Below are 14,239 nucleotides of genomic sequence, written 5' to 3'. Positions count from 1 at the left end.
GATAGATTCTGAGCTGCTTATCTAATTTCAATGGCGTATTGGTAAACATTAATATTGTATATTTAATGTGTCCAGCTGACACTTTTGGAACTGTACATTAAATCAGGATGAGGGAACGAGAGGCTCTTGTGCATATTCTCTGTGATATAGAAAGAACTGCTTAGCAAATGCATGATATATTTTAGATACATGTGCAGAAATCCATTATTTGTACATTTAAAATGGCAAGCTTCCCCCTCAGTTATTTTGTAAAAGTTCCTACAGTATGTGTACCCAAGATTATTTCATTTCTATGGAATAGGCAAGGCTTAAGTGCAAAAGTGGCATAGATGATGATCAGTAATGGCAATTAAAAACTATTAAGGTCAGATGCATTTCAGCAAGCTTTGCCAGTTTCATAGACAAGGAAAAAATATGGCACCCTTTTTCCTTTTGCACTACCCTCTATAAACAATACTCCACAATACATTTTATGTGACCAACAAAAAAAACACCTCATTTGCTACTGTATGTTAAGCCCTTTAATCAAAGTATTTTTAGCAAAATGCAATTTGGACCATTATTGTATACTATAAAACTGTTGTTAACTGTTGTTAAAAAACAAAGCAACAAACAACTCTGAACTTTGATTTAAGGACTTAATTTAATGTGTTTCTAAGTTGTTTGTTAATAGTTATGTAACATCAACAGTTTATTTTGTTCTTCTACAAATAATGGTACAAATTACAGCTGCAAACCATTAATGCACAATGACTACGTTAGTATGCTTTTACTCCATTAGCATGTGCGTTAAAATAACTTTATATTTATCTTATATAATGTAACCATAAAACACATTAAAACATGGAAAATGGAAGGATAATGAAAATGGGCTGGTAAGTTTATTCCATTCAGTTGTTAATTTAATTCTGATTTGCACAGCTTTTTAGCCCTGAAAAAACAAATAATGTTAGTAATGTATTAAAGTTAATGTTTTAGATAGAATTATTACACTCTCAACACATGTATGCCTTTGTAATAGATTATTATGGCAGTTTCACATTAAGTGCTGTTTGGTTTTGATTAAACAAAGGTTACTGTAAGGGCATTCGACAGTGACAAATATAACTATGGTGGCTTCATGACAGATAGTCTGAACCATTGATGATTAAACCGATGATTAAGCCGATGTGAAACTCAAACCTTGCTGAATTAATATTTAGAAACTTCAAATTTTCCACAGCTGTTTCCGAAATATGGTTTATACATTATGCCATCTCAAGTCTTTTTTTAAAATCTGTGGAAAACGTGTTTGAAGCTTCTGACAGACTCTTATTCTAATAATTGTGTTAATAATCTGACTAGGTCCCATAAATGAAACTTAAATTCTATGCCTAACAGTCTTGTTGCTAAATGTATTTCAGTGTCACCTATGTACTTAAAGTTTAGCCCTCAGTCTATATACCATATGTTATATGTAATGATATTACACGTAAATGAGAAGTTCTGAAGAACAAAAGATTTTTGCTTTTGCAGGTATTTTCCTACACAGCTGACAAGGAAATCCGAACAGATGATCTCTGTCTGGACGTTTCTAGGCTTAATGGTCCTATCGTCATGCTGAAATGCCATCACATGAGAGGAAATCAGCTGTTCGAGTATGATGCACAGGTATGTATAGGATCTATGTGTTGCTTAGCACTACAATAATTGAAGATGCCCCCGTATTCACTAGCTAAACATGGAATACTGTAGTTATTTGGTGTAATTGACTATAGAGACCTAGTATTGGTATGAACTGAAACACTAAAAAGAAAAGTTAAATGTTTAAAAATGTAAATTTGTAAGACATTCTGTGTATATGTAGTACTAGGGAAGGGTAAAGGAATATTTGAATGAGCCTCGTTTTTGTTATTTTTATACTGCTATTTTAAATAGGATCTCTTGATATATCTGCTTATTATAGCTCTTAGTGGATCCATTAAAGAATAACCTAATCTAAAGCATATTTTTCTTTATTTTATTATCCCTGAATTATTGGTTAAATTGTGGGGTATGTGGATATAACCTGAGGTTTAGCAGGAATAGTTTTTCATTGCTTATTTTTCTTGTGTTTATTAAAAAGCAATAGGAATGAAACATGCAACTGTAAAATAAAGAAAATAATAATAATAAAAATAAAAGTAATACATTAATTTGTTCCACCAGGTGGAGCTAAAATGCAATTGTAGAAATTACTCATGAGTCCTGTGTTTTGAATGGTATACTTCATCTTAATTATATTGACATAATGTGGATAAAATAAGAGGAAAATAATAACATACATCAGCTTAAATAAACCAGTCCTTAACAAAAAAAAGGGGGGGGGGGGGGGGGGGATTAAGCATATAGGTGTTGTGCAGTGGTTAAGACAGTGTTATAAATATAACACTTCCATGAATGTTTCCTTAGTTTTTTGAAAAAAAAACCAAGAACACACAAACAAAAAAATGACATGATAATTTCTGCAATTTGTGGTAAACACAGGCCCTACCCATACCAGCTCAGACGTGTTGTTATTCAATAGCTCTAGCAAATTTTGTAAGTTCTCGGATAGCAAAGTAGGGCCTGGTTAACACTTGGAATGGAGAACAGCAGAAGATCAGTCTACTTTGTGTTCATACAAATCCTGCTGTCTCATGAAGAAGAAACAGGGTGTTTGTTTGTTGTCCTGTCCAAATTCCAATATGGATCAAATTCTTATCTACCAGTAATTCAATTCAACACATTCTTACTGGAGACTTTTCAATTCCCCTACCTGTAAATGTTATGTTTCACAGTGACGCAGCAAAGTATTCAAATACCGCAGCTGGTTAGCTGCGATTGAGGTGGAACATTTGTTGAAAGTTTTACTCTACCTAGACTGCTTTCTCACTAAATATATTGCTATCCTGAATATGTTAAAATACATGCAAACAAGCAAGACTGCACCCCAAATTCAGAATGACTTGGTGGGGGATTTATTCTTTTATTTTAGCTGAAAATGGGCTTGGCAGTCACCATCACAGAAGCTCTTTTTTGGTATGCAGTATGATACTGTATATACATGAAACACACACATTAACCCTATATTATCACATATTGAACCCGTCATGCAACGTTTGTATACAACATGTGGAAAAAAAATGCTAAAATATATCTAGAAAAATACATGAGCATGGTTTCTTCACACTGGTAACGAATGGCAACATGTTATCACATACTGTGGAACAAATTACTGACAGATACATTGAGGGTTTGGTTAATTTTGTAAAAACTGAAGTATTATATATTTTCTTTTCAAACAGTATGTAGGCAAATGGGAATATGATTTTAAGGTAAGTTTTCTTATCATTGTCTTTCAGGTTAAGTTGAGTTTTCCCTGTGGTGTGTTTTAAAGTACTAGAAACCTCCCAACTACATTCAAATATTATTTTGGTAGAATTTCGACCAATTAATGTTTTTATGCTTCAGTTATTCATATAACGAACACTGAATATTTTATGCTTAAATAAATTTGTATTTAAAGTACAGTATTTGTCAAGCCTAGTGCAGCCCATTCTTTAAGAAAGATCATAAGACCCTATATAGTTTTGAATACAAAAATTGAAAAGCTTTTAACATACCCTGCATTCAACTTCTGGAGAGACTAACATACAGTAAAATTACCTCTTGACAAAAAAAATATATATATTAGATTTCACAGTGCATTACCAGCGGTACTCTGTCGTTATCTTTTTCAACTTGTTAATTGATTTTATTGGCAATATTGGTGATTAGTCATCACATGAAAAGGAATGTCACCCCAATTACATATATACGAACATACAAGAAAAGAACACTAACAAACAGCACTCTTCACTTGTTGTGAAATAACAAGAAACATCAATGGAAGTATTGACAATGCCTCCAGAATCTAACCCATTTCTTGTATAATTGTGTTTATTAACTTTGGCCCTGTTCACCACTATGCTTTTAAACCATATTAGTTGCCTTTAAACCGGCTTAAAAGTGCTAAATACGGTTAGCGTCCACACTACGCAGCGTTTAATGCCAGACTCGAGAACCGGACTCGAGACCACCTCAGGGGGCAGTCTTGAGTCCGGTTCTAAATGAGACCGCACCGCAGGTAGTGCGGTTTGTAGAAGTGTGGACGCTGTAATATTGAACTACATTTTTTGTGTATCCTCCAACATCCCAAAATGCTTTCTGATATGTTTTGGCACGTGGACGTCACAAATACAGTACTCCGAACAGGCGCCTGAAGGCGTTGAGAATGACTAAAAACAAACAAGTTTTCTAAAGCTACAGTATTGCCATTAAATACAATACAACCCCCTAATTATGAAGCTTTAGAGTGATATTAGTATTGGTCTTTTGCACTTTACTTGATTGTAAAGCTTTTTCACCGTGATGTTAGCAATATTATAGCCGCGCAGTTCCTCCTACTCCCTAAATTTACTTAAAAATGTATATTTTAGATGTGTTAGCAAATTATTGTTAATAAACCCTAATTGGAAACCAGTGATATCACAAGGATTATACAAAACAAGTCTCTTTAGTTGTAATATCCATATACAATTGTCAGTGTTCCATTTAACTTTTTTCATATCCATTGTTTGTGTTTTGTATTGTGTATGTCTTTGTTTTGTTTGAGTGAATCTATACAATTAGTTTAGATATCAGTAAAGTACTATTGAGTCTATACACATTTCAAGCAGCTTAATTTCAGTTCCATCATCCTTCACTTGTTCTGTTGTCTCTCTTACTGTTATCCAGACCCACAGTTTTCTTCATATCATCACCCAGTCATGTCTAACAATTAGCAGACTGTCGGATGGGAGTTATAGTCCTACTGTGGAGGACTGTCGTGGCAGCCCTATACAAACATGGATTCTAAGAAACTACACAAGATATGAAGTGTTTAGGAACATCTTTCTCAGTCCTACAGATTATTTCCTTTAGCAGTTCTATATCGGTCCAGGTCAGTACTCTAGTCATAGTCAGTATGTGTTGTGGTATTGATTTAGCCAATTAGTATTGTGTGTCTTTAAGCCTCCTCATTAAAACTGTCTTGTGTATTGTGAATGTGTAATATTTGGTCAAGATTTCATGTCCCGAGGATTTTTCAGTGTTTTGTCTGCTCAAAAGGTTCCTTGTTGCTACAAAACATAAATTAATCATATTTTGGAATATTATAACCAGTTTACAGTTCAGTTCAGTTGATTTCTGCACAAATGGGTACACCTGTAGATAGAGGTAAAAATGCTAGGGATAACATCACTCGCTAACCTCTTAGTTCTTTTAAATAGTGCTGTAATTACAAGTTTGGGTTCAATAACCTGGGTTCACTGGGTAAGGCAAGAACAGAAACATTGAAGTAATAAGGTCAGAAGCTGCAGATGAATCTTCATGAACAGCTGTGCTTTTTACAATGCACGGAAAGATAGCAAATGGACCCCGGGATTCATTATACAGCAAGGCAGAATGAAATTTAATTTTCAGTAGTCTGATGCTGTCGAGTAATATTTATGCAGCCACATGCTTATATGTGCTTTAGAAATTAAATAAATTAAGCTACACATCCTTTTGTTGGCTTTGTGACTTGTCCAAAAATAATTAAAGCAGATATGAAGGGGAAAAAAACTCATGGCTGTCAACAGTCCTGGTATCTAACATTTCACGAGGGTTGTTGCTAGGCACTGCGTAATGTTTTCCATCACCGCTGCTTTTTGCATTTTTGTGCTTAGTGTTTGTTAAGGTGGGAGATTGATAGGCTGGCACCTCAGTCCATCCATCTGTCGGAACAGGTGGAGAATAGGGAGGCACTCTGCCAGACTCCCCCAACACCCCCACTGTGCTGCAGCCCAGAGCAGGTGGGACTAATAATTACTGGGGTGGTAGGTTAATGAAGTACTTTTTTTGGGTCTTGGCTTCCAGTTGTGTATTACCACTATCACTTCAGGGCACGATGTAAGATAAACAGGAACAGTTTTTTCTTACGGCACAGCATAGTAATATGATTATAAACTGGACTTTTCATGAGGTCCAGTACAGTAAATGTGATGTGTTTGCTGTGATGAAAGCTAGAGGCAATACTCTATGTTGTGGGATGGCAGCTGTGCACACACATATGCTAGGTTTTTAATAATTACTTTTTTTATATTACCATTGGAAAGAAATACAATAAGATAGTGCCCCTTGTGTGTTTAATGTTATGGAGAAATGCACCACATATTATGTAATACTTACCAACATTTCTAATGTGAAGATATAGATGAGCTTTAATTATAAAGATCAGGACAACAAAGGTGAAACACAGACTTGTTATTTGGTCATGCTTGCTTTTACAAGTCTGAATACAATTTGGTATCCTAAAACAATATGACACAGGGATATACGAATACACCTGACATGGACTAGACAAGTCTCTAAACAGCTCTTGTAGTTTTTCATTTACATTTTTTTGTTGTTTTTGTACCTATTGAGGTGTTAGTTAGCCTTAGTTTTTATATTGTTTAATTTTGTTTGTGGGCCCTGTTGACTGCTCTTAAGATCAGACTGGCACATATCTCTAACACTTGGGTTCACGCTCGTAAACCATGAGACATTCAAAGGCTGACACTAGAAAAATGATTTGATATGAATATCACAGCATACACATCATTTAAAAAAATATATTGTGAAGAAAATACATTTCCTCATCTCTCACTTATTTTTTTTTACAAAGATACTCACATCAAATTGCTGTTACATAGCAGCACCCAATCATTGGAAAAGGAAAGGTTATATAAATAGCACAGCTATTCACTTCTACCAGAGATCACAAAATAAAAAGCCAAATATGAATGGTACAACCTTTGAACAATCTCCTTGATGTGCTTGAAGTCGCATATTTTTAGACTGGTTATGCTGTCCAAATAAGGGTCACAAGTAAGTGACCCTTTCTGTATAAAACGGTTCATTTCCTTCCTGGCTCTGACAGCCTCTTAGAATATGGTAGAGAAAGCCACCAGCTAATTGAAATGCTAATGTCTACTGACTTGCAGTAGCCGCTGTTTTAGTAGGTTAGTTCCCAGGGGCAGTTGATTGCCTGGTGCATGACAATGTAGTGTGAATCTGGAGGATGCAATGCCTGTTTCACAGGTAAGTATTTCTATTGTAAGGCAATTAGATTTTTTAGAATATTCATCAAGGGAATAGTTTTCTTCTGATGGTGGAGAACTGGGGACGGGGGGTGGGGGTGTAACCAAGTTTGTTGAACTATGTACTGTTAATTAAGAACATGTAACACCGTACATAATGTGACAAAAAAGCACAGTGTCATTGGGGCACGATGTATTGTTGAGGTGTATCTAAGGTTCTTTACTTTAAATTTCACAGAGGCTGACGCTTCGACATGTCAACAGTAACCAGTGTCTGGATGAGCCATCTGAGGAGGACAAAATGGTGCCCACTTTGAGGGACTGCCGTGGCAGCCGATCTCAAGAGTGGCTGCTGCGGAACATGACCTTGAGTGCCTAAAGCCTGAAAAGACTTCTTTCATTCTGACAGTATCTACAGGGTTGCATACTACTACAATGTGTGTGGGTTTCATTTTTTCGATGAAAAATGAAAATGAAAAATGAAAAATAGTCAACCACCTTGACCTTCTTGGAATCAAAGAAAGCATTTGAGCGATATAGAGTAGCAGCAGTAATCAAATTATTATTATTTTTTTCTCAAGACATGCTTGTTCATTCTGGCTCTAAATCTGCATCTGTTCACAGGAAAAAAAACCACAATAGGTGCTGAGAAATGTGGTACTGCGCACTGTAACAAAAAGCTCTTCTCTTAGACTTTATTTTCCAGTAGCTTAGGTAAAGACATTCATTTCAGCTTGGGAGGACCACAATACAAAATGTAATGCCTTAAATAAAGTAACTTAATAATAATAATAATTAATGCAAGAAATATCTTTGACACTGACCTCAAAGAGAATGTTCTTGCGAAACTAGTATATTTATTTTAAGGGTACAGTACAAAACACTGTATGTAGATTATGATTTCAATTGATCTAAAAACTTATTTAACTAATTTACTGTTATTTATGACAAGTATCTTGAGGTAAAAAATAACTAATAATGATATAATAGAAGCCTGCATATATGTTGCATACTGTATGTTTTTAGAAAAGACCAAAATAATGGAGAAATTGTTCATTTGGAAATGGAGTGTCAATTAATCACTGGGGGAGGGGGGGTTGATTTAAATAAAAATACAGAGCAGGCATTATTTCCCTGTTCCATGGTGACATTCATTTAAACTTTCTAGAAGTGCAATATATATACACTTAGTGTACAAAACATTAGGAACACCTTCCTAATATTGAGTTGCACCCCCTTTTGCCCTCAGAACAGCCTCAATTCGTCGGGGCATGGACTCTACAAGGTGTTGAAAGCGTTCCACGGGGATGCTGGCCAATGTTGACTCCAATGCTTCCTACAGTTGTGTCAGGTTGGCTGGTAGTGGATCTCTACTCGGAATAGCTCGTTCCATCTCATCCCACAGATGCTCAATTGGATTGAGATCTGGTGACTGGGCAGGCCACTGCAGTAAGCGAAATTCACTGTCATGTTCGTGGAACCATTCCTGGACAATCCTAGCCTTGTGGCATGGGGCATTATCCTGCTGAAAAAATCCATTAGCAGATGGATACACTGCTGCCATGAAGGGATGCACCTGATTGGCAATGATGTTCAGATATCCTGTGGCATTCAAACGTTGCTCCACTTCTATCAAGGGGCCCAATGTGTGCCATGAAAACACACCCCACACCATCACACCACCACCACCAGCCTGCAATGTTGACACTCGGCATGATGGATGCATGTACTCGTGTGGTTTTCTCCATACCCTAGTCCTCCCATCAGCATGAAACAGCAGGAACCGGGATTCATCAGACCAGGCAATGTTTTTCCAATCCTCCAGTGTCCAGTGTTTTTGTTCCTTAGCCCACTGCAACCGCAGTTTCTTGTGTTTTGCTGAAAGAAGTGGGCTGAGTGGGTCGTCGGCTGCCATACCCCATTCGTGTCAAGGTACGACGAGTTGTGCATTCTTTTATGGGTCTTTCGGCACCAATGTTGTACTGGACTGTCAGTTGACTAACTGTAGGCCGTCTGTTGCTCTGCACAATTCGTGTCAGCCTTCTTTGGCCTCTTTCATCAATGAGCCGTTTTTGACCACTGGCATGCCGTTGGCTGGATGTCCTTTGGGTGGTGGACCATCCTTGATACACACGGGAAACTGTTGAGCATGAAAAACCCAGCAGCGTTGCAGTTCTTGACACACTCAAACCGGCGTGCCTGGCACCTACTACCATACCCAGTTCAAAGGCACTTAAATCTTTTGTCTTGCCCATTTACCCTCTGAATGGCACACATACAGTACACAATCCATGTCTCAATTGTGTCAAGGCTTAAAAATCCTTCTTTAACCTGTCTCCCCTTCATCTACACTGATTGAAGTGGATTTAACAGGTTACATCAATAAGGGATCATAGCTTTCACCTGGATTCACCTCGTCAGTCTATTTCATGGAAAGAGTGAGTGTTCCTAATGTTTTGTACACTCAGTGTACATATCTGTTTTAAATTAAGGGCTTATCAGATGCTACTTTTTTGCCATTTTTCTTAACACAGTAGTGTGTATATGGCAGTTCTTCCTTTGTTCCTGATGTTTGATTGATTACACTTAGAACAAGAAAATGCAGTGAGTCGGTATTAGGTTTCTCTGTATTTGATTGAATCCCCAGAGCACTACCTATATGTTTTAGTGACAGATAAATACATCATCAATTGCATCACAAAATTCTTATCTTTTCTGTGAAGCTTTGTCAGCTTCTTTATCATTTGAATGTTTAATAGTATGCATATCACTAGTTTACTTGTTTGAATGATTTTGTATAATTAGATTTCAGGGACTATACTTTTTACTGTTCCTTGTTTAGTTTCCAGGAATCTGAGGAAGATGCTTTACTTGCAAAAGTAAATGTTGGTTTTGCTCATGCCCTGGGCAAGTGCTGGCAAACGATAACATCAGTTTACTGAAAATAAAACAAAACAAAACAAAAAAACTTCCATTCTGTATGTGTGCTGCAATCCCCAGAACACAGAAGAAATCAGTTGAGAAGCATTGTAATGCTTATGTATTTTATTTGCTGTAATATAATTTCAGAAAATATAATTGATTTGACTAAGTCCCTGGTTCTAGAAAGTAGTTTTGAAGTAAACTACTGAATGTGAATATTTTCTGAAGCAGTGTTTAAAAATTGAATGTATTGTATTTCCACAGAACAGCATACCTGTAACCAGAAGGCTGCTGTTTTATTACATTTATAAAATTAGTGTTGCTTTTTGTTAACATTTATAGTCTGACCTGCCGTAAAATGTAAAACCTGTGCTGGTTTGTGCTTCTCATAGGAGGGGCATTTGTTGTCTGTTTTACTGCTTGTTTCTTTATATCTTGGTATCCCCGAATATTTAATTATCTGCTCTTCAAATATATGCAAATTATTGTAATTATCAAGACAGCCCTCAAGTGCAGCGGGTACTCTAAATGTTATACATTTACAACCATTAAAATATATATATATATATATATATATATATTACAAATGGTACATTTTTCTTAAAAATATTTCCCAACATAAAACCAATGTCACCTTACAATAACTGATTTTGAGTTTCAGTGTTTTAAAATAAAATATCAAACAGAACGAAATTTTAATGTACCATTTGTAATTCAGTAATATGAGAGAATTGGTCAGGGGTCTGAATACTTTTGCAAGGCACTGTATATATATCTTTTATATAGCACCTTTCATAGTGGACCACCATCACAAAGCGCTTTACAGAGGTAGGCTGTGAACTGTGCATTATATGCAGAGTCACTTACAATAGAACATTGATTTAACATCTCATCTGCAGGATGGAGCACAAGGAGGTTAAGTGACTTGCTCAGGGTCACACAGTGAGTCAGTCAGTGGCAGAGGTGGGATTTGAGCCAGTGACCTTCTGCTTACAAGCCCTGGACCTTAACCACTGGACCACACTACCTCCTTTAACCGTAAGCCTTGTCTGGGATTTTATATAGAGTACCTGCCCAGTGCCCAATGAAAGTCTCTAGCTCAGCCCAGTACCACAAAATAGCACCAGCATTTGTTTGGTAGGCCAGGGTGTTTGTTGCCTGTAATGCTGCAAAACATGAAATGTGGTGAGATGCATAGTTTAGCACCCTGATAGTACATGCCCCCATTCAAACCCATTTTAATATTTACTGGTTTCATCCACAGTAATTAATACATTTAACTAGTGTTTACTGAGCTGACTTTAATATCAATTTTCTTAACAAAAAAAATCAATGCATTGCAAATAGAAGCCATTATTCAAACTCTGCAATTAATGTATGCACAAAAGAATATATTTTTAAAATAAATCTTATCAGAAAAAGCAGTATGCAAGCCCAGCAGCAAAATGTTGTGATTTAGCTGTACAATGTTGACTTGCATTGTACTTTTAAATATTAATTACACTGTTCATTTTTAATGCCTGATAAGAATTTTGTTTTCTTAATTTACAAAAATAGTTCAGAATAGTTTCTTCAGTAAAAAAAACACAAAAAACCCCCAAAAAACTGTCATGTCTACAGTATTATGAGTAATATAACCAGTCAGTACAATTGACTTTAATACAGTTAATTTCTGCATGTATTTTACCTTCAAGGTTTTTTGTTCTGTTGGAGTGTGATACCAGTGAAAAGGGTTATAATGTTGGGTATTTTAAATGACCCTTCATGCTGCTATTCTTTGTAGTTTGATTTAGTGTTTGTTTTCCCTTTTTTCTTTCATCATTTGGTTTTGAACTTTCGGTTTGCTTTCCAGCACTTGCAGGTGCAAAAGAACTGTGTCAGTGAACAGAAAACAAAATACCATTGTTGGTAAAAAGAAAATAAAGCAGAGCGCCTGTGTGGCGTTTCAACCAAAAGTCTGTGTCTCCGCTTCTGTCAGTGATTCACCCACACACCCCCTCTCACAGGCCCTATATGTTACTCGAGTGTTCCGATATGTTACTCGAGTGTTCCGACTGGAACTACCCGATTGTTGTATACTGGAACAAGTAATAATTTCAAGGCTTCTAGAATGATAGGTGTGCCACAGAAACTCGCCTTTAGACTTGAAGGTAGCTGCCCCCCACAAAAGGGAGAGAAAGGAAGTGGCAGGGGAGAGAAAGGAAAGAACAGATTAAAAGAGGTAGGTCCCATGTTTAAGTTTTCGAGCCTGCCACCTCACATCTAGAATAGCGGAAAGCATTTCATCTTTCCCCCGCCTATATAGTACTTACAGTAGGTGTTATGAGTTGATCAGTTCTACAACTTTTTTTAAATGGTAAATGATAAATCATGCATTGTTAGATTCCTAGAAATGTAACCAAAAAAATAAATAAAAAATAGGAAATTATGACTATATAGTTTGTTTTAAATATAGCTGGTACAGCATATGTAAATAAATAAATTACATAAATAAATAACAGGAAATGTTTTTGAAGTTCATACCTCCTAGTTAGCAAAGGTTTTTCTTTTGGCGTATACAGTAACTCTCCATGTGGCATGCTGACTGCTGCATAATCCAGTTTATACCCCTGCCATTTTGTTTACATCATCGAGTTGAATCTGTTTAAATTTCAGAAAGTCAGAAAACAGTGACAGTGACGTTTTAATCACCGTTTTAGTGTTTGGAGCGTCTTTCTTTTGTAGTATGTTTTGTAATTCATTTTCTGTGAAGTCACAAAATCGCTATTCAGCAGTTTTTTCACATCTCCTCTCACTCCTCACAACCAGAGAAAATGGTGTTCCTTTAAAAAGGGGCAGGACTGACAGTGATGTGAGCCAATCATGTGACAGATGGAGACTATTGCCTGGTGGTGTAAGGATGTTAGGGCAATAGTTCAATCTATTTGTGCTCGTATGATGAGGTTTTAACCAATCACAGGCCAGAATTTCCAACCACTGATTCATATATATATTTACAGCCCACACAACCCAAATTACCTTGGCCCCTGAGCTCCACAAGCTACAGATCACTGAATACCTGGGAATTGCTTTTGTGGTATCTGTCTCTTGGATTTTATAAAGTCAACGCATACTAAATTTCATGCCTTCTTTATTGCATCTGTGATTCAGCTATAGTCCATAAAAATAATAATGTAACCTTGGATATACATGCTTCAAAATACATTGTAGTGGCTCTGTAGGGGCACCCTGTTCCAATAAACATTATGTTCAAGCCCCAAGCCACCACTGAAAAGAGAAGCAGAGGGAATACATATTCCACAGAAAAGCTTGGTGTAACACTCACTGAGGTCCTAATCCTACATATTTATAATCCCAGGAATCGAGGATGCTAACTAGCTTTAAAAAAAGCCAGTTGTAAACAACTCATTTGTGTTCTTTGTTGTCTTTAATGAAGCATTGGTCGAATCAGTCAATGATTTGCAAATGGGCTAGGGAAGCATACGCTGCAATGCATATTCTATATTTGTTTTACATTGTATCAAGTACAATGTAATAACATCACCATGCAATGCAATTAACATACCAGTAAACATATTTAAAATGTCCTTAGCTATAAAGGTTGCATTTGTATGACCACTTAACCTTTAATGTCTGGTTTGTAGATATTTAGTTGTGGGAATGGGGAAAAAAAAATAAAAAATCCTATGAGAATATAGGCAGTGATGCCGAATGGAACAGGAATATGGAAGCACAAGCTGCCAAAAAAAGATCTGACTTCAGGTTAAAGAAAAATTCTGGAAGTCATTTTTAGTGCTATATAAAACATTTCGTGAAGCTTTGCAAAAAAAAAAAAAGAAATGTATTGTCTATCTTAACAAAAAAAAAGCAAAGAAGCATACTCACTAAGGGTTCTAAACTACTTCCATAACCTTCATGTTTTATGACCCACAGATTGAAAGGAGCTTTATTCACAGAACACAATGATAAATCAGGCTTGAAAAATTACACATTTCCTACAATCAAAGAGTACAAGATTAAGAACCAAAGTCAAATGTGTGTTGTTGTTTTTTTTTTTTTTTGATTAACCAAAAAAAAATAAATAAATAAATAAAGCACAATTCTGAATAATAAATGTTGTTCTGCCTAACTGTTTAGCACCATGTGAATATTGATGCATAAAAAAAGCATGACAA

General features: G+C 36.1%; 1 protein-coding gene across 4 annotated transcripts in view; it reads left to right on the top strand.

The window, feature by feature from the left end:
* Positions 1 to 12,019, top strand: part of LOC117409136 (polypeptide N-acetylgalactosaminyltransferase 13-like) — a 36,139-nt gene extending 24,120 nt beyond the window's left edge. For 3 of the 4 annotated variants that reach the window (XM_059032331.1, XM_059032333.1, XM_059032332.1), the window contains exons 11-14: positions 1,516 to 1,650; positions 3,306 to 3,335; positions 4,777 to 4,981; positions 7,381 to 7,506. In XM_059032331.1, the coding sequence (XP_058888314.1) occupies positions 1,516 to 1,650; positions 3,306 to 3,335; positions 4,777 to 4,962 (351 nt within the window). In that variant the 3' untranslated portion in view covers positions 4,963 to 4,981; positions 7,381 to 7,506. Of the gene's footprint in view, positions 1 to 1,515; positions 1,651 to 3,305; positions 3,336 to 4,776; positions 4,982 to 7,380 lie in introns of all 4 variants that reach the window. The other variant, XM_034014775.3, reaches the window with a different exon arrangement.
* Positions 12,020 to 14,239: the final 2,220 nt, after the last annotated feature.

This window comes from Acipenser ruthenus, chromosome 10 (genome assembly GCF_902713425.1).
Source record: "Acipenser ruthenus chromosome 10, fAciRut3.2 maternal haplotype, whole genome shotgun sequence".
Lineage (NCBI taxonomy): Eukaryota > Metazoa > Chordata > Actinopteri > Acipenseriformes > Acipenseridae > Acipenser > Acipenser ruthenus.
Note: the sequence above shows the minus strand (reverse complement) of the source record. Positions and strands in the feature narration are given on the sequence as shown.